The 18,648-nt window shown below is 43.0% G+C and overlaps 2 protein-coding genes across 3 annotated transcripts in view; one reads left to right on the top strand and one right to left on the bottom strand.

Moving 5' to 3' along the window:
* Nucleotides 1–3,793, bottom strand: part of LOC139413994 (glypican-5-like) — a 169,608-nt gene extending 165,815 nt beyond the window's left edge. Inside the window, exons 1-2 of the mRNA XM_071161879.1 lie at nt 3,784–3,793; nt 71–80 (exon numbers count right to left, since the gene is read on the bottom strand). Coding sequence (XP_071017980.1) covers nt 71–80; nt 3,784–3,793 — 20 coding nt within the window. The remainder of the gene's footprint in view (nt 1–70; nt 81–3,783) is intronic.
* Nucleotides 3,794–6,394: 2,601 nt separating this feature from the next.
* LOC139412841 (serine/threonine/tyrosine-interacting-like protein 2) lies at nt 6,395–18,253 on the top strand. Of its 2 annotated transcripts, none has more exons than XM_071159581.1 (6): nt 6,395–6,573; nt 7,793–7,959; nt 10,205–10,323; nt 12,729–12,960; nt 13,625–13,842; nt 14,946–18,253. In XM_071159581.1, exons 2-6 carry the CDS (start codon nt 7,847–7,849, stop codon nt 17,699–17,701), a joined length of 3,438 nt encoding a protein of 1,145 aa, XP_071015682.1. In that variant the 5' UTR covers nt 6,395–6,573; nt 7,793–7,846; the 3' UTR covers nt 17,702–18,253. The 2 variants fall into 2 exon arrangements, with proteins under 2 accessions (XP_071015682.1, XP_071015683.1); XM_071159582.1 differs by having other exon boundaries at nt 6,462–6,573; nt 7,822–7,959.
* The last annotated feature ends 395 nt before the right edge of the window (nt 18,254–18,648 follow it).

The following is an 18,648-nucleotide window of genomic DNA, read 5'->3' as shown; positions in this document are numbered from 1 at the left end:
CAAGAGAAGTAAGGTCATAGCAAAGATGAAACGGGAGAGAGGTGACATACTATTCTGGCAGGAAACTCACTTATCCACACCTGAACACGAGAAACTCAAGAAAATGGGAAATAGGAACACTTTTTTTCTTCTTACAAAATGGGTAGAAGGGGAGTTGAACGCTTGACACCAAATTCAGTTAATTTAGAGTTTATGTCAGAAATAAAAGACAAGGAGGGTAGATTTTTACTTGTTAAATGTAAACTGGATAACAAGGAAGTTACATTTATTTAATGTAAACGTGCCCCCATGGAGTGACATGGTCTTCTACAGGAAGGTGTTTGATTTAATTGCCACAGAAACCTCTGGCACTCTTATCTGTGGGGGGGATTTTAACACCATTTTAAACTCAAAATTGGACAGCACAAATCAAAATAGGAAAATGAGTCTAGTTGCTAAAAAGATCAATAGGATACTGCAGGATCTAGGACTGCTCGATGTATGGCGTGACACCCACGAGACCGATAAGGAATATACTTTTTACTCAGCCCGCCACACTGAATACTCCAGGTTAGACTATTTTTTCATGTACAGTGCAGATAGACACGGGCTTAAGGATTGTTGGATCAGGCAGAGCGACTTATCAGATCATAATAGAGTTTACCTTACTCTACACCTTGATAGCAAACCAAGAAATACTCTATGGAGACTTAATACAAGCATGCTAAATGATCCAGCATTCAAGGAATCAATAGAGTCAGAATTTAACATCTATCTGGAGAATAATTATAATGGGGAAGTATCTCCTGCTATATTGTGGGATGCAGCTGAGGCGGTTATTAGAGGAAAGATCATAGCCACATCATCTCTCAAGAAAATGATTAAAGCACAGAAACTGCTGAAATTACAGGAAACCCTGTTCTAAGAAACTTAGAACGATCTCATAGTCAATACAAAGACCCTTTTATATTATGAGAGATTCAAAAGGTAAAACAGGAAATTGACCAGATTTATAGAGAAGAAGTAGAGAAAAAGCTCAGGTTCCTGAAACAACAATGTTATGAAGCAGGCTCAAAAGCAACCAAATTACTAGCATGGGGACTCAATGCAATGAAACAACAAGCACAGAATACCATTTTCAAAATAAAAGACCCCAAAACAAAGAAAACCACATGCAAATTAGATGAAATACAGAATGCATTTGAATCATATAACACATCTGTACAAACAACCAGAGAAGGCAGATGCACAGACAATAGAGCATTTTTTGAACTCACTTGATCTCCCCTCAATTGGGGCAGAGCAACATGATGGACTACCTTAAGAAATATCCACTGAAGAAATTAATAAACAATATCTCAACTAAAAGTAAACAAGTCTCCAGGCCCTGATGGCTTCCCTTCAGAATGGTTCAAGACCTTCAGAGAACAACTAACACCTCTACTTAAGGCCCTGATGGCTTCCCTTCAGAATGGTTCAAGACCTTCAGAGAACAACTAACACCTCTACTTAAGGCCCTGATGGCTTCCCTTCAGAATGGTTCAAGACCTTCAGAGAACAACTAACACCTCTATTTAAGGCCCTGATGGCTTCCCCTCAGAATGGTTCAAGACCATCAGAGAACAACTAACACCTCTAATTAAGGCCTGTTTTAACTGGACTCTGCGGGAGGGGGGTCTCCCACTGTCTTGGAGAGAGGCCATCATATCTGTAATCCCAAAAGAGGGTAAAGATAAGAAGGAATGCAGTTCATATAGACCTATCGCAATTCTTAACACGGATTATAAACTATATGCATCAATAGTAGCCAAAAGAATGGAGAACATAATCCCAGAATTGATTGATGGAGATCAAACTGGTTTCATACAAAATAGGCAGACACAGGACAATCAATATAAGGAGAACACTACAGTGCCTTGCGAAAGTATTCGGCCCCCTTGAACTTTGCGACCTTTTGCCACATTTCAGGCTTCAAACATAAAGATATAAAACTGTATTTTTTTGTGAAGAATCAACAACAAGTGGGACACAATCATGAAGTGGAACGACATTTATTGGATATTTCAAACTTTTTTAACAAATCAAAAACTGAAAAATTGGGCGTGCAAAATTATTCAGCCCCTTTACTTTCAGTGCAGCAAACTCTCTCCAGAAGTTCAGTGAGGATCTCTGAATGATCCAATGTTGACCTAAATGACTAATGATGATAAATACAATCCACCTGTGTGTAATCAAGTCTCCGTATAAATGCACCTGCACTGTGATAGTCTCAGAGGTCCGTTAAAAGCGCAGAGAGCATCATGAAGAACAAGGAACACACCAGGCAGGTCCGAGATACTGTTGTGAAGAAGTTTAAAGCCGGATTTGGATACAAAAAGATTTCCCAAGCTTTAAACATCCCAAGGAGCACTGTGCAAGCGATAATATTGAAATGGAAGGAGTATCAGACCACTGCAAATCTACCAAGACCTGGCCGTCCCTCTAAACTTTCAGCTCATACAAGGAGAAGACTAGATCAGAGATGCAGCCAAGAGGCCCATGATCACTCTGGATGAACTGCAGAGATCTACAGCTGAGGTGGGAGACTCTGTCCATAGGACAACAATCAGTCGTATATTGCACAAATCTGGCCTTTATGGAAGAGTGGCAAGAAGAAAGCCATTTCTTAAAGATATCCATAAAAAGTGTCGTTTAAAGTTTGCCACAAGCCACCTGGGAGACACACCAAACATGTGGAAGAAGGTGCTCTGGTCAGATGAAACCAAAATTGAACTTTTTGGCAACAATGCAAAACGTTATGTTTGGCGTAAAAGCAACACAGCTCATCACCCTGAACACACCATGCCCACTGTCAAACATGGTGGTGGCAGCATCATGGTTTGGGCCTGCTTTTCTTCAGCAGGGACAGGGAAGATGGTTAAAATTGATGGGAAGATGGATGGAGCCAAATACAGGACCATTCTGGAAGAAAACCGGATGTAGTCTGCAAAAGACCTGAGACTGGGACGGAGATTTGTCTTCCAACAAGACAATGATCCAAAACATAAAGCAAAATCTACAATGGAATGGTTCAAAAATAAACATATCCAGGTGTTAGAATGGCCAAGTCAAAGTCCAGACCTGAATCCAATCGAGAATCTGTGGAAAGAACTGAAAACTGCTGTTCACAAATTCTCTCCATCCAACCTCACTGAGCTCGAGCTGTTTTGCAAGGAGGAATGGGAAAAAAATTCAGTCTCTCGATGTGCAAAACTGATAGAGACATACCCCAAGCGACTTACAGCTGTAATCGCAGCAAAAGGTGGCTACAAAGTATTAACTTAAGGGGGCTGAATAATTTTGCACGCCCAATTTTTCAGTTTTTGATTTGTTAAAAAAGTTTGAAATATCCAATAAATGTCGTTCCACTTCATGATTGTGTCCCACTTGTTGTTGATTCTTCACAAAAAAAATACAGTTTTATATCTTTATGTTTGAAGCCTGAAATGTGGCAAAAGGTCGCAAAGTTCAAGGGGGCCGAATACTTCGCAAGGCACTGTACATGTCATGGACCACATTACTCAGAATAAGACAAGTGCAATATTAATCAGTCTAGATGCAGAAAAAGCATTTGATTCAGTGGGATGGGATTACCTATTCCAAGTTATGGAAAGATTGGGTTTCAACAAAGAAGTGACACAGTGCATCAAAACACTATATTCGCGTCTGACCGCTAGAAAAAATTGACATTTGTCACGAACGATAAAATTAGAGCGAGGGGCAAGACGAGGCTGTAATCTTTCACCCACACTCTTCTCCTTGTACCTCGAACCATTAGCACAGGCAATAAGACAGGACCCAACTTTAGAGGGAATAACAATAAGAGGCAGTGAACATAAGATATGCATGTATGCTGATGACGTTCTGTTATTCCTTAAAGACCCAGGCTCAAGTGTACCTGGATTGATGGATGTTTTACAAACATTTGGAACATATTCAGGTTATGTGCTTAACGTACACAAGACCCAAGCCCTAGTATATAATTATACCCCACAGGAAGAGCTGAGGAGCAGGTATAACTTCACCTGGACCTCCTCATCCATTAAATATCTGGGAGTATGTCTACCAAAAGATACTCCCAAACTTTGACATGAATTACCATCACATCAACAAGAAAATATATGACGACCTAGACAGGTGGAATTCACTTCCCTTAGATCTTAGTAGTAGAATTGAAACAATCAAAATGAACATCCTGCTGAGGTTCCTGTATTTCTTCCAATCACTGCCCATAGAAATCCTGCCTAAACAGTTGAGGTATAAACGGATATCAAGGTTAATCTGGAACAGTAAGAGACCAAGAACTAGATATGCAACATTACAATTACCAAACAACTGTGGGGGTATGGCCTTACCAAACCTAAAAGATGATTATGTGTCAGCCCATTGAGACCTCTGGTGTGTTGGCGCAATTCAGAATACGAATCCAAATGGAAAGACATGGAGACTACTTTGACAGAGATACCCATACAGTCAGTTTAGGGAAATAAGGACATGATAATAAAATATACAGTAGACAAAATCAGTGGATTCATTTCTCTCTGAAGACATGGTTTAGGGTAGTTAAGCAAAATAATTTAGACAGAGAGATCAAACTGCTGAGTTGGCCCGCATACGACCCCAGCTTCATCCCTGCAACTCAGGACAGCAGATTTAAACAATGGACGCAGAAAGGCATCACATCATTCAGTACAATTATAAGGAATGGGGACCTAGATAACTTCCAGGACCTAAGTAAAAAACATGACTCGGATAAACAAGATTTTTACAGATACCTACAAGTTCGACACTATTTCTCAAGGGAGATAAAAGTGACTGACCCTCGAGCACTTCCAAAATTAATCCAAGTATTCACTAACGCATACAACTTGGGGAGTAACAAAAAAACTCTCAAATCTCTACTTTGGTTTTCAAACCTCAAAGAAACATTCTACTATAATAAAAATAAATGGGAGGAGGAACTTAAAATTGAAATAACTAATGAAACATGGTTGAACATATTAGAGACTCAACAAAGCTCCACCAACTCAAGGTCATGGAGAAAATTCTGTTGGAAGAATGTTATACGTTTCTTCATAACATCTAAACTGAAATCAAAACAGACTGGTTCCCTACATCCTTGTTGGAGAGAATGCGGCCTATCGAGGGTGGACCACTCTCATATCTGTTGGACTTGCCCCGCAATCGAAACTTACTGGGGAGAAATAAGATCTATCATTGGAAAAAATAATGGGATTTGACATAGAACAAACATTCATTTCTTTGTACTTGGGTGAAATACCTGATAACTTACACAATTGAGAAAAGTACCTCTTGAAGGTCCTACTGGCAGCCAGTAAAAAGCCTATCACTACTAAATGGCTACAAAAAGACCCTCATACAGTGACACAATGGATAGACATTGTAGAAGAAATACACCACATGGAGCATATGACCTTTGAACACAAGAGGAGAGAGGTCAGGAATACTGGGAAAATGCGTTTCGTACATGAAAAAGTTCAAAACATTCAAAGATGTCAATGTAACTAATATGATGAAGGTATGACGTGCACTGTAACTGCCAGATCCTTTTTGTTGTGCTTTTGTTTTACTTTATTTGTACTTCCGTTGTGTTCCTACAATAAAAACAAAGTATATAAAAAAAAATGTACGACTGTTGGAAAATCATTCCAGGTGAAGCTGGTTGAGAGAATGCCAAGAATGTGCAAAGCTGTCATCAAGGCAAAGGGTGGCTACTTTGAAGAATCTCAAATATAGAATATATTTTGATTCTTTTAACACTTTTTTTGGATACGACATGATTCCAAATGTGTTATTTCACAGTTTTGATGTCTTCACTATCATTCTACAATAGTACAAATAAAGAAAAACCCTTGAATGAGTAGGTGTGTCCAAACCTTTGACTGGTACTGTATGGGTGTGTGTCTTGGTGTGTGTTAGTGTCTCTGTGTGTGTGTGTTTCTGTGTGTATCTCTCTGTGTGTGTGTGCGTGTCCTTGTGTGTCTCAGTGTGTGTGTGTCTATGTGTGTGTCTCAGTGTGTGTCTCTGTGTGTCCTTAGGTAGGTGTAAGAGCCCGACCCAGTGACTAGCCTGCATTCTCTCTCTATATATATATATTTAGAGCCAGACACATTGTCAGCTGGAGATAACACAGACTGCAGACCCCCTAAATAGAATGACAATCAAACACACACACACACACACACACAAATAATAACAGATTTATAAGACGAATCAGAAGTGCATCCATTGTCCATCTAAATAAACAGATATTTGTGTGTGTTTAACCAATTGCTGCACCTTTGTATCTGGACTTGGCTGGACCCCAGGCTCACAGGATTAATAATGTTCCTCTGAGAGAAGCTGTGGTGATGTCACAGGGGTGTAAGGTGTCAGGGGGAGTGTCCACAAAGGGGTAAGGGTGGGGGAGGGGGTGGCAGATAGGGTTGGGGACTCTCTTATAAGTTTGGTTTAGGTCTCTCTCTCGGCCCCCTACAATCCCACAGTCCCAACGTCCCAACAGTGAAAGGCGGACCACAGCTATAACCAGCTCAGGTAAGAGACAACGTCTGAGGTTAGGGGTCGAGGTTAGGTTCACCTTTGTGGGGGGAGGGGTGGTTACGGGACAGAATTGTGAGTATCTTCACCCTCTTTTCACTGCTCTGTCACACCACTGGGCCTGAAGGCTCTGTGCAGCTGTCCTTGTTGCTAAAAATAAATACTCAGGCTGACATACACACACACACACACACAAAACACATACACACACAAAACACATACACACATTCATGCTTTCAGTATAATCTCAGATGATTGCAGTTTTTCAGATGTGACAGTAAGTGACTGCCTGTTGACTATCAGTAGGGTTAAGAGTGATGAAGCATACGTACCTCATCATATTTATTGGGTTTATGTGATGAACAGTTGATACAGCCCTTTTCATCTCTCTAGTCTGTCATGATCCACAAATGGAGGCTGTGTGTCTTAGATGTTTATGTGGCTGTGAAGAAATAGCAATATGTTAGAATGATGCACTTCTTATGAGGCAAGGTTAGCACTTAATGTTATGGTAATGACAGAGACATTCAGGTTTCCTTAATGTTATGGTAATGACAGAGACATTCAGGTTTTAATGTTATGGTAATGACAGAGACATTCAGGTTTTAATGTTATGGTAATGATAGAGACATTCAGGCTTTAATGTTATGGTAATGACAGAGACATTCAGGTTTCCTTAATGTTATGGTAATGACAGAGACATTCAGGTTTTTAATGTTATAGTAATGACAGCGACATTCAGGTTTCCTTAATGTTATGGTAATGATAGAGACATTCAGGCTTTAATGTTATGGTAATGACAGAGACATTCAGGTTTTAATGTTATGGTAATGATAGAGACATTCAGGCTTTAATGTTATGGTAATGACAGCGACATTCATGTTTCCTTAATGTTATGGTAATGATAGAGACATTCAGGCTTTAATGTTATGGTAATGACAGAGACATTCAGGTTTCCTTAATGTTATAGTAATGACAGAGACATTCAGGTTTCCTGGAACATCTTTCCAGGATCAAGAACTAGATTTTTTTTGAAAGAGTAATGTCTGCTTTCAAAACACACATAATTGTGTTTGGGAATCCAGTGAAAACACAGTAACTATCAACCATATTCTGTGTGTATTTGTGTCTGCAATAGTTTGTGTTTTGTCCATTAGTACATTCCTTGAATTCTAATCTGAGATTGTTTCACCAATGAATTTCCTCTGTGAATCAGAGGAATTTCTGTTTCCCACATCCTTGAAGACAAGAAAGGAAGGATTGCGTTGCCATGGCGTCACCGAGCGAGGGCGATCAGACGGTGCCTGATGGAGAGAGAGAAAAGGAGGCGACTAAGGTCAAATCTATTCAGTCCCACTATCTCCGCTGTCCCTCCCCCAGCAGGTAAGCATACGTGGAGACCCACTGTTCTTGTAGTTCTGTAATGGGAAATGACCCACCCAGGGCTGTCACGGCTGTTGAAGGAACTGGACCAAGGTGCAGCGCGGTAATCGTACATTTTCTCTTTTATTCGAAATGACGCCAAACAAAACAATAAACAATACAAAACAAACCGTGAAGCTTCAGGCTATGTGCCATCAAACAAAGTTAACTTCCCACAATCACAGGTGGGAAAAAGGGTACCTAAGTATGGTTCCCAATCAGAGACAAAGATAGACAGCTGTCCCTGATTGAGAACCATATCCGGCCAAAACATAGAAGTAGAAAATCATAGAAACACAAAACATAAAATGGATCAAATACATACAGTTGAAGTCGGAAGTTTACATACACCTTAACCAAAAACATTTAAACTCAGTTTTCCACAATTCCTGACATTTAATCCTAGTAAAATTCCCTATCTTATGTCAGTTAGGATCACCACTTGATTTGAAGAATGTGAAATGTCAGAAAAATAGTAGAGAGAATGACTTATATCAACTTTTATTTCTTTCATCACATTCCCAGTGGGTCAGAAGTTTACATACACTAAATTAGTATTTGGTAGCATTGCCTTTAAATGGTTTAACTTGGGTCAAACATTTTGGGTAGCCTTCCACAAGCGTCCCACAATAAGTTGGGTGAATTTTGGCCCATTCCTCCTGACAGAGCTAGTGTAACGGAGTCAGGTTTGTAGGCCTCCTTGCTCACACGTGCTTTTTCAGTTCTGCCCACACATTTTTTATAGGATTGAGGTCTGGGATTTGTGATGGCTACTCCAATATCTTGACTTTGTTGTCCTTAAGCCATTTTGCCACAACTTTGGAAGTATGCTTGGGGTCATTGTCCATTTGGAAGTGTCACGACTTCCGCCAAAGTCGATTCCTCTCCTTGTTCGGGCGGCATTCGGCGGACGACGTCACCGGTCTTCTAGCCATCGCCAATCCACCTTTGATTTTCCATTTGTTTTGTCTTGTTTTTCCACACACCTGGTTCCCCCATGTCTGTGTGTGAAATTGTTTGATGTATAGTGCTTGTGCACTCTGACTGGTTCGCGACCGGATATTTTGTACCCATATTTTGTTGTTCTGGGTACCATTGGTTTTGCTTATTAAACTGCTCCGGTTATTACCCAGTTCTGCTCTCCTGCGCCTGACTTGCCTGCAGCCAGTCACACGCCCCTTACAGGAAGACCCATTTGCGACCAAGCTTTAACGTCCTGACTGATGTCTTGAGATGTTGCTTCAATATATCCACATAAATTTCCACCCTCATGATGCCATCTATTTTGGGAAGTGCGCCAGGCCCTCCTGCAGCAAAGCACCTCCACAACATGATGCTGCCACCCCCATGCTTCACGGTTGGGATGGTGTTCTTCGGCTTGCAAGCGTCCCCCTTTTTCTTCCAAACATAACGATGGTCATTATGGCCAAACAGTTCTATTTTTGTTTCATCAGACCAGAGGACATTTCTCCAAAAAGTATGATCTTTGTCCCCATGTGCAGTTGCAAACCGTAGTCTATCTTTTTTATGATGGTTTTGGCAGGTGGTTTCTTCCTTGCTGAGCGGCCTTTCAGGTTTTGTCTATATAGGACTCGTTTTACTGTGGATATAGATATTTATGTACCTGTTTCCTCCAGCATCTTCACAGGGTCCTTTGCTGTTGTTCTGGGATTGATTTGCACTTTTCACACCAAAGTACGTTCATCTCTAGGAGACAGAACGCGTCTCCTTCCTGAGCGGTATGGCGGCTGTGTGGTCCAATGGTGTTTATACTTGCGTACTATTGTTTGTACAGATGAATGTGGTACCTTCAGGCGTTTGGAAATTGCTCTCAAGGGTGAACGAGACATGTGGAGGTCTACAATTTTTTTCTGAGGTCTTGGCTGATTCCTTTTGATTTTCCCATGATGTCAAGTGAAGAGGCACTGAGTTTGAAGGTAGGCCTTGAAATATATCCACAGGTACACCTCCCAATGACTCAAATGATGTCAGTTAGCCTGTCAGAAGCATCTAAAGCCATGACATAATTTTCTGGAATTTTCCAAGCTGTTTAAATGTCCCAAAAGTGCCACCTCCACCCACCCTGCATGTCAGGCTAAATCAATCAATATTTGACATTACATATATTTGCCCCCCCCGGGGCAATATTAATATTGCTTAGTAATTATATTCATATGGTTATGACTATGTCTCTATACTTTTGCAGTTTCTCCGTGATCTCTGAGTCCAGATTCTCCATGATATCAGGGTCGGATGCCGAGAGCATCTATATGGAGCCCATTCACCTGTCCTCAGCTATAGCTGCCAAACAAATCATCAACGAGGGTGAGACACAGATTCATTCCACCAACCACACATAACTCACATGCTGTTTTTTTGCCTTGGTGAGTGGATCTGAACGTTATGATTTAAAACATCTAAATGAAAGCTTTCATATTGGCAGAATACAATTTTATAAATGCTGTTCACCTAGAGAAGCATGGCTGTCGACAAAGTGAGTGCTTGTGACTATAAGGTTCTATCTAGAAAAAGATGATTCTGAGATAATTGGCTTTGAAGTTCTGAACCCTCATTGGTTTGAATGAGTAGTTTGAACTACTTTTATCTTGTATTCTTTTGAACTTAACATGAATGTAGGTATTTAGACTACTGTATAGGTAGATAACATTGAACAGAACAAGGCTGTTTCAATAACTACATGTTGACTAAAATACAGATAGAACCTTATAGTCCCAAGCTCTCGATAGGTTAAAGAAAGTTGAAGGGTGGAACCACAAAGAAAGCCGGGGAAAAACAGCCACCACTAGTCCTGTTTGCAGGTTCACCTTATACAGATCAGCTTGGCCATGCCTAGTGGTTAGAGTGTTGGGCCAGTAACCGAAAGGTTGCTGGATCAAATCCCAGAGCTGACAAGGTAAAAATAACCCCCTGTTCCCTGGTAGGCTGTCATTGTAAATAAGAATTTGCTCTTAACTGACTTGCCTAGTTAAAAAAAAATACTGTACTGGTGCCAAGCACATTGCGTGTGCCTGGCTCCACATACATATTGTATTTGTCCCATAGAGATAAAGCTGTGGTTTGTCCCCGAATGGCCAATTTGGCCATTCGGTTGGTTACACAATGTCTCGGACAAAGATACTTATATTACATACAATTTAGCTTAAAAAGCAGTTAAATAATCAATGCTCTATTATCCAATAGGCGGTGTCAGAGGAAAGCCCATACAATTGTCAGACTCCAGTCACCCAAGTCATAGACTAGCAGCACGGCAAGCAGTATCGGAGCACCAAGTCTTAATAGCTTCTACCACCAAGCCATAAGACTGCTGAACAATTAATCAAATGGCCACAGGACTATTTACTCGCAATGACAACCCCCCCACCCTCCATTTGTTTTGTACACTGCTGCTACTCGCTGTTTATTATCTATGCATAGTCACTTCACCCCTACCTACATGTACAAATTACGTCAACTAACCTGTACCCCTGCACACTGACTCGGTACCCCCTGTATATAGCCTCGTTATTGTTATTTTATTGTGTTACTTTAAAAAACATTTTAACTTTAGTTTATTTGGAAAATATTTTCTTAACTCTTCTTGAACTGCACTTTTGGATCAGTGGGTCCCACAAGGGACGTTTGAGCTAACGTAGGCTAATGCGATTAGCATGAGGTTGTAAGTAACGAGAAAGTTTCTCAGGACAGACATATCTGATATTGGCAGAGAGTTTAAATTCTTGTTAATCTAACTGCACTGTCCAATTTACAGTAGCAATTACAGTGAAAGAATACCATGCTATTGTTTGAGGAGAGTGCACAGTTTTGAACTTGAAAAGTTATTAATAAACAAATTAGGCACATTTGGGCAGTTTTCATTCAACATTTTGAACAGAAATTCAATGGTTCATTGGATCAGTCTAAAACTTTGCACATACACTGCTGTCATCTAGTGGCCAAAATCTAAATGGAACCTGTGCTGGAATAATACATTATTGCCTTTCTCTTGCATTACCAGATCTAATGTGTTATATTCTCCTACATTCCTTTCACATTGCCACAAACTTCAAAGTGTTTCCTTTCAAATGATATCAAGAATAGCCCTATCCTTGCTTCAGGCATTTAGATTTGGTTATGTCATTTTAGACAAAAATGTTTTTAAAAAAGGGGCGGATCCTTATGAGGTTTTAAGGGCTTGTAAGTAAGCATTTTATGGTAAAGTCTACACTTGTTGTATTTGGTGCATGTGACAAATAAAGTTTGATTTGATTATACTGTAGCATTAGAGTAATCACCTCTGTCTCTTACCTGAGAATACAATGTGTTCATTATGGCAATATCCAGCTAGAGACGTCCAAGCCATTATCCACAGCTAGACTGTCTGATTGGGGTAATGCGTTCGCCAACACACCACAATTATGCTCCTAACTAACTTTGAATAGGTTACTTTGCTTTCTAACAGTGTGTCCCTGCAGCAGCTGTCTATCCTTAACGGATGCTGTCTGCAAATGTGACATACTCCTGGTTTGGTTTGTAAAGACTGACACAGAGGGTGGGGAGTTTTGCAGCACAAAGTTATTTCCTTCAATCTAGCCACTGTCTGTAGCCTACTTACACGTTTAGATGCAATGAATTATGTAATATTGTGGATTAGGCAGTAGGGTGTGTGTGTGTGTGTGTGTGTGTGTGTGTGTGTGTGTGTATCTGAATAGTCTGCTCTTTCCTTTCCTCAGAGCTCCCAAAACGGGGTATCAGGACAGAGAGTACCCCAGACAGCATGTTGGAGACAGCGGAACAGCTGATGGTGGAGGACCTCTACAACCGGGTGAAGGACATGATCGATGACCGCAGCCCCTATAACACCCCCTGTGTGATGGACATCCAGCGGGCCATGGTACAGGACCGCCTGGAGGCCCCCAACAACCCCGTGGACGAGGTGTGGAACAACATATTCATCGCTGAGAAGTGAGTCACTCACTGTGCCGTGGAAGTTACTGTATGCATTACATATCCCCATACACGCATCACACACAAGCACACACACACACACACACACACACACACATGCTCCGCCCTTCAAAATACAGTGTTATATGCATAGCTCATGGAACATCATTCCAGCCAGATTTACCCCCACCTCACTTTCACCATAGACAACTTCACTGAGTGTCAATAGAATGACAGATAGATAGCTGTTCACCTCCTATGGTATAATTAAGCAACAAGGCCCGAGTGGGTGTGGTATATGGTCAATATACCATGGTTAGGGGCTGTTCTTATGCACAACACAACGCAGAGTGCCTGGATACAGCCCTTAGCCGTGGTATATTGGCTATATACCACAAATCCCAGAGGTGCCTTATTGCTATTATAAACTGGTTATCAACGTAATTAGAGCAGTAAAAATACATGTTTTGTCGTACCCGTGTTATACGGTCTGATATACCACGGCTGTCAGCCAGTCAGCATTCATCCCTCGAACCACCCAGTTTATAATACTTTGTAAACGAGTCTATTTCGGGTCAGTGTACTTGTCATGGATACTCCATGTCCTTACCAGCCATTTCATAACCGTGACTCTATGACCACAACAACAACAGCGTTGCTTGTTCCTTCCTCTGTTTTGCAGATCCGTGGCTGTCAATAAAGCTCGTCTGAAGCGCATGGGTATCACCCACATCCTGAACGCTGCCCATGGTACCGGGGTCTACACAGGGGAGGCCTTCTACGCTGGCATGAACATCGGCTACATGGGTATCGAGGTAGATGACTTTGCAGAGTCTGACATCTCCCCTCACTTCAGAACCTGCGCTGAGTTCCTGGATGAGGCCCTGTTGACACACAAGGGTGAGTCAGTGTTCTTTTGTGTGTTCTTATTGGTGGATCAAGGCCCAATTCTCAATGGACCCACCTCAGACCCTACAGCCTATGCATTTGTAGATCTACCTGGATTTGATTGATGAAAGTAATATGGTGAAACTTCCACCTATCCTACCAGACAGCGAGGGAGAGCTATTACCAGGATATTTAATGGATACGATATGAACGTCTTCTTGTGTGATCTCGTGTTTTTCTCCCATTTCCATGGACCTTGAGTCTGGGCTAACCTGGACATAGTAGAACCAATCTCTGGATTGTTTGCTTTGGCTTAACTGGACTCAGTGATGATGAGGCTTAGAATTCAATCTCTAGACCAATCCAGAGACTACTCGGAGTTCCATCTAGATTCTAGACTAATCTATAGACTACTCCTAATTACTCATCATAACCAGGGGTGGTCGTCAGTCTTATTTTAGGGATGTCACTCAGAGCCAATGGACAGGGATAGCCTAGTTATATCTGGACTCTGTTTAGGCGGGTGAATCATCTTCTAAAGCTTTTCACCCCGCCCCAACTCTAATTAAACCCCAAATAGATTAGATCCACTGACCGCTTGAGTTAAATAAACACATATTTGTTAAGAATCAGATTAAATGTCAGGCAGGAGTAACTAGTATTCATGTCATAGGTTTGGGTCTGCGGGGACTCGCGGTCCTTTCCGCTACAGAGAGGGAGTAGGCAACGTATCACATTTCAAACCTGGCACCTTGGGGGTTATCATATCATGGGTTATGATGTCAGAGTTTATACCTGGGGGGTACAGTGTTTAGGAGTGATACAGTCACAACTGGAAGGGAATACAGCCCTCTGCTGGTTATAGAGTGTCCTTGCAGAGCAGACGTCATGCTGGCTCTACCTGCACATAAAATGTATAAGCCTCCTACAGCTACAGCTGTTATCATCAAACTGGTACCTAATACTTTCAGATTCATGAAATCAGTATTGTCATTTGCTTATCCCTTACGTTGCAAATGTATCTTTAATTAACTACATATAAACACTGAAAAATAGTTATTTCTTATGTCAAGTGTAACCAATGGGAAGTGTGTTTTTGTCTTCTTCTCCTGCAGGTAAGGTCCTGGTGTCCTCTATGATGGGCGAGAGCCGCTCCGCTGTGCTGGTGGCTGCCTACCTCATGATTTTCCAACACATGACCATCATGGAGGCACTGACCACTCTGAGGAAGAAGCGACACATCAACCCCAATGAGGGCTTCCTAAAACAGCTGCGTCAGCTTAACGAGACGCTACTAGAGGAGCGTGATGACGATGATGACGACACCCTCAGCCAATGCTCCGTCATCGACGCCCACACTCGCGCCCACCTGTTTGACGACGAAGAGAGCATGATGGGCGTGAAGGCCCACTCCATCATGATGGAGGAGGAGGAGGACAGCCAAAGCGTGATGAGTAGCGTGGCCTCGTCTGCGGCAGCCGCCGCCCTCAGGGACGGTGTTTTTGGAGGGCTGCGGATGGGCCTGGAACGGGCAGAGACGACAGAGGGCCTGGCCCTGCCTGGAAAAGACGCTGGCGACGGTGGGGAGGATGCAGAGGATGGGGATGAAGATGGCATGAGCATGATCCGCGAGTGGCAGAGGAGGAACGAGAAGTACCAGAGCGAAGAGTGGTGGGAGCAACAGCTGATGAGCGAGGCTGGGGACGAGGAGTCTCTCCTGGGGGGCATGCGGGGTCCTGGGGCAACAGAAGACCTGGAGAGCGTGACCAGTGAGGACGTCCAGGCCATGAAAGAGCGCCTGAAGCGGCGCCCGCGGCACTCCCCCTCAGAGTCAGTGTCCACGGCCAGTTGCAGCAGCTACTCTGACCTGTGGAAGCAGCGTCTGAAGGAGATCGAGGAGCAGGCGGCAGCGCGCTACCGCAAGAAGGACGACGACAACAACAGTGAGAGCACGGCGATGGAGGGGATACAAAATAAGAAGCAGACAATCAAGGACGACGTGGAGAGCGTGCTCTCTGACACCAGCTCCATGTACAACTTCTGTAAGAGGAACAAGGAGAACCTAACTCCCCTGGAGCGCTGGAGGGTGAAGAGGATCCAGTTTGGCTGGAATAAGAATGATGAAGGGAGGGATGGGGAGAAAAGAGCCGGGGGTGTATGGGGCAGTGGGGAGCAGGGAGATGGCGATGCTGAGGCCCACACTCCGGCACTGGAGGACGTCAACCTGACAGCCTACCAGACCTGGAAGATGAAACAGGCAAAGCGGCTTGGAGAGGACAACAAGGCAACAAAAGATGACATTGTGGAGATGAGCCGTGGCGAGGACTCGACCACAGCCAAGAGGAGACAGAGGCGGGAGGAGCTCCTGGAGCGCTCGCGGAAGACACTGGAGGAGAGTCAGTCCATGTGTGGCTGGGAGACGGAGAGCTCCATGAGCGGAAGCACCCTGCCGCTCTCTGCCTTCTTCGCCCAGCCTGACGGCTCACAAGCCGGACGTGTTGCCAATGATGACAACATGTCCATGCTGAGTGGCAGGTCTTCTGTATCCCAAGCCCGCAGCACCAGATCTCAGGCCTCTATGGGCTCAGGAATTCCACAGGGCATTCCCCAAGTCCCCATGATCCCTGTGCCCACAATGCAGGGACCTGGTGGGGAGCCCATGGTCGACCTGTCCAGCATTCAGAACTGGATCGCCAATGTGGTGTCCGAGACCCTCATCCAGAAGGAGCGTGAGATGAGCCTCCCCCCGTCCCAGGCTGGATCGGTGCTAAGTTTCGGTGGGACATCTAGTGTGTTAGGGCCAGCAAGACGTGGCTTGGACGATGACAAGGCTTCTATGCTGAGTGGAGCATCCTATTCGAGCTCGCTGGCTCATCACGGTGTCAGTGCTGGCAGGGCCGAGTCTGTGCTCTCTGGTAGAAGTGCTGCTTCTTCTACCAGTAATCTCTCCAGCATCTCCGGTCTGGGCTCCCGCAGGAGCAAGATCACCACCACCAGCGTGCCCCTCTACAGCCTTTTTGCGGACCAGGTCAACCTACAGAAGCTGGACTCCATGGACAAGCAGATGCAGTCGGAGATGAGGAACAAGATGGCCTGCTACGGGGTGAAGAAGATTGTCGAAGATAATAAGCGCAGCACACTCTACAAGAAGAAGAAGCCCAAGGACGAGGGCGAAGAGGAGGAAGAGAAGGAGGATGACTATTTAACAGGAAAGATAAAGACGTCTCTCCCACCTGCACCAGAGAAAAAGAAAGCACCTACGCGAAGCTATGGCCTTTCGGGCTGCCTAAATCTCTCCACCGCTCTGGAGAAAGAAAAGAACACCAGTGTTGATGATTGGCTAACCAACGTCATGCCTCCTTCAAGGAAACCAGCGTCCTATAGTGCAGAAGACGAGACTGATCCAGGGCCATCTGCCTCCGTGTATAACTTTGGGGGTCAGAGGGACTCGTCTGAGGAGGAAGAAGAAGAGGAGGAGTATGAAGTCGCATCCAGATATCGCTCCAGATTCCAGGCAGACACAGAGTCACGTGTACTTGGCAAATTCTCTTCCAACAGCGTGGATTCCAGCAGCTACAGGACTAGAAGATCCTACACAGCCACTGAGGAAGAGGAGGAAGATGAGGAGAGTTATACATTGAAGAGGAAGTTTACTCATCACTCACAATATGAGAGTGGAGGGGAGACGGAGGGGAGGATAGAAAGGAAGGAAGAAAAGGAAGAGGAAGAAGATGTCGACAGATTCCTCAGCGATCTTAGGCAGAGGTCTCGGGCTCGGGCTGAGGCAGAAATGCAGGACGATGACATCGTTGCAGCTTGGAGGGCACAACAAGAATCCAAGTCAAATGGTTACAGAAGCAGTGACTCTTAACCAATCAAAGACAGTGTCACACTTACAGTAGGAAAGAAACTCAATCCAATGTTAATATGTTTCTTCAGCTAATAAATTAAAATTGCACACTTGCTACACAAGCCGCCTTTCTTAGAACATCGCTTGTGGTCTTTTTATTTTCAGAAGTGGGGTGACCTTTATAATTCTATAGGTAGTTGTTATAGATCATTCTGACATGTAAATACTCATCTAAATCAAATATCTAAGCTTTATTATAATGGAAAAGGGAAAATGTGCACGTTGCTTTCTAAACTCAAACGAGTTTATTTCTCATAGTCAATTTCATAATCAAATGGACGCAAAATATGAATATTTAAATATTGCCTCAGCCTAACTGCATTGCTTGTGCAGTGCAAGTAGAGTAACACACGTCTGCTGTTTGTTGCATTGATTGTAAAATGCAACAACTAACCTACAAAACAATCTAAACTAGATTACTGTTCAAGACAAAATATTTATGCTGTACAATTTTTGGAGCACAAACGCAATCCATTTCAAAGCATTTATAATTGCAATAAATGTTAAAGCAATTATCTGGTTGTTTTATTTTATTTTTTATCTCATTCCTCATGCCTAAGGACACTGACCTGGATTCTAGTTGATCACATCTTTAACGAAAACATGAGACAGAGTTAGAAGAATAGAAGACAGAATAAAAGGAATTATGATAATCAAATCGCATAGCACTTAACATTGTAAGGGGAACTCAACATATTCATCTCTACTGAACTGGGTGCTTTTTATCACAATATTTTACCCCATACATACTATCTACTTGTTATATTATGGATAGAAGACTACACTTTGACACGGCAGTCAATATCCTATTGAGCGTATGTCTAGCCCTACAAGTATGGGCATGTACTGTATGCACTCGCACAGTTCAAGCCAGAAGACATACACGCCCGCAAATAACATAGTCAATG

This window comes from Oncorhynchus clarkii, chromosome 7, assembly GCF_045791955.1.
Source record: "Oncorhynchus clarkii lewisi isolate Uvic-CL-2024 chromosome 7, UVic_Ocla_1.0, whole genome shotgun sequence".
In the NCBI taxonomy this organism is placed as follows: domain Eukaryota; kingdom Metazoa; phylum Chordata; class Actinopteri; order Salmoniformes; family Salmonidae; genus Oncorhynchus; species Oncorhynchus clarkii.
This window is presented reverse-complemented; position numbering and strand designations above follow the sequence as displayed.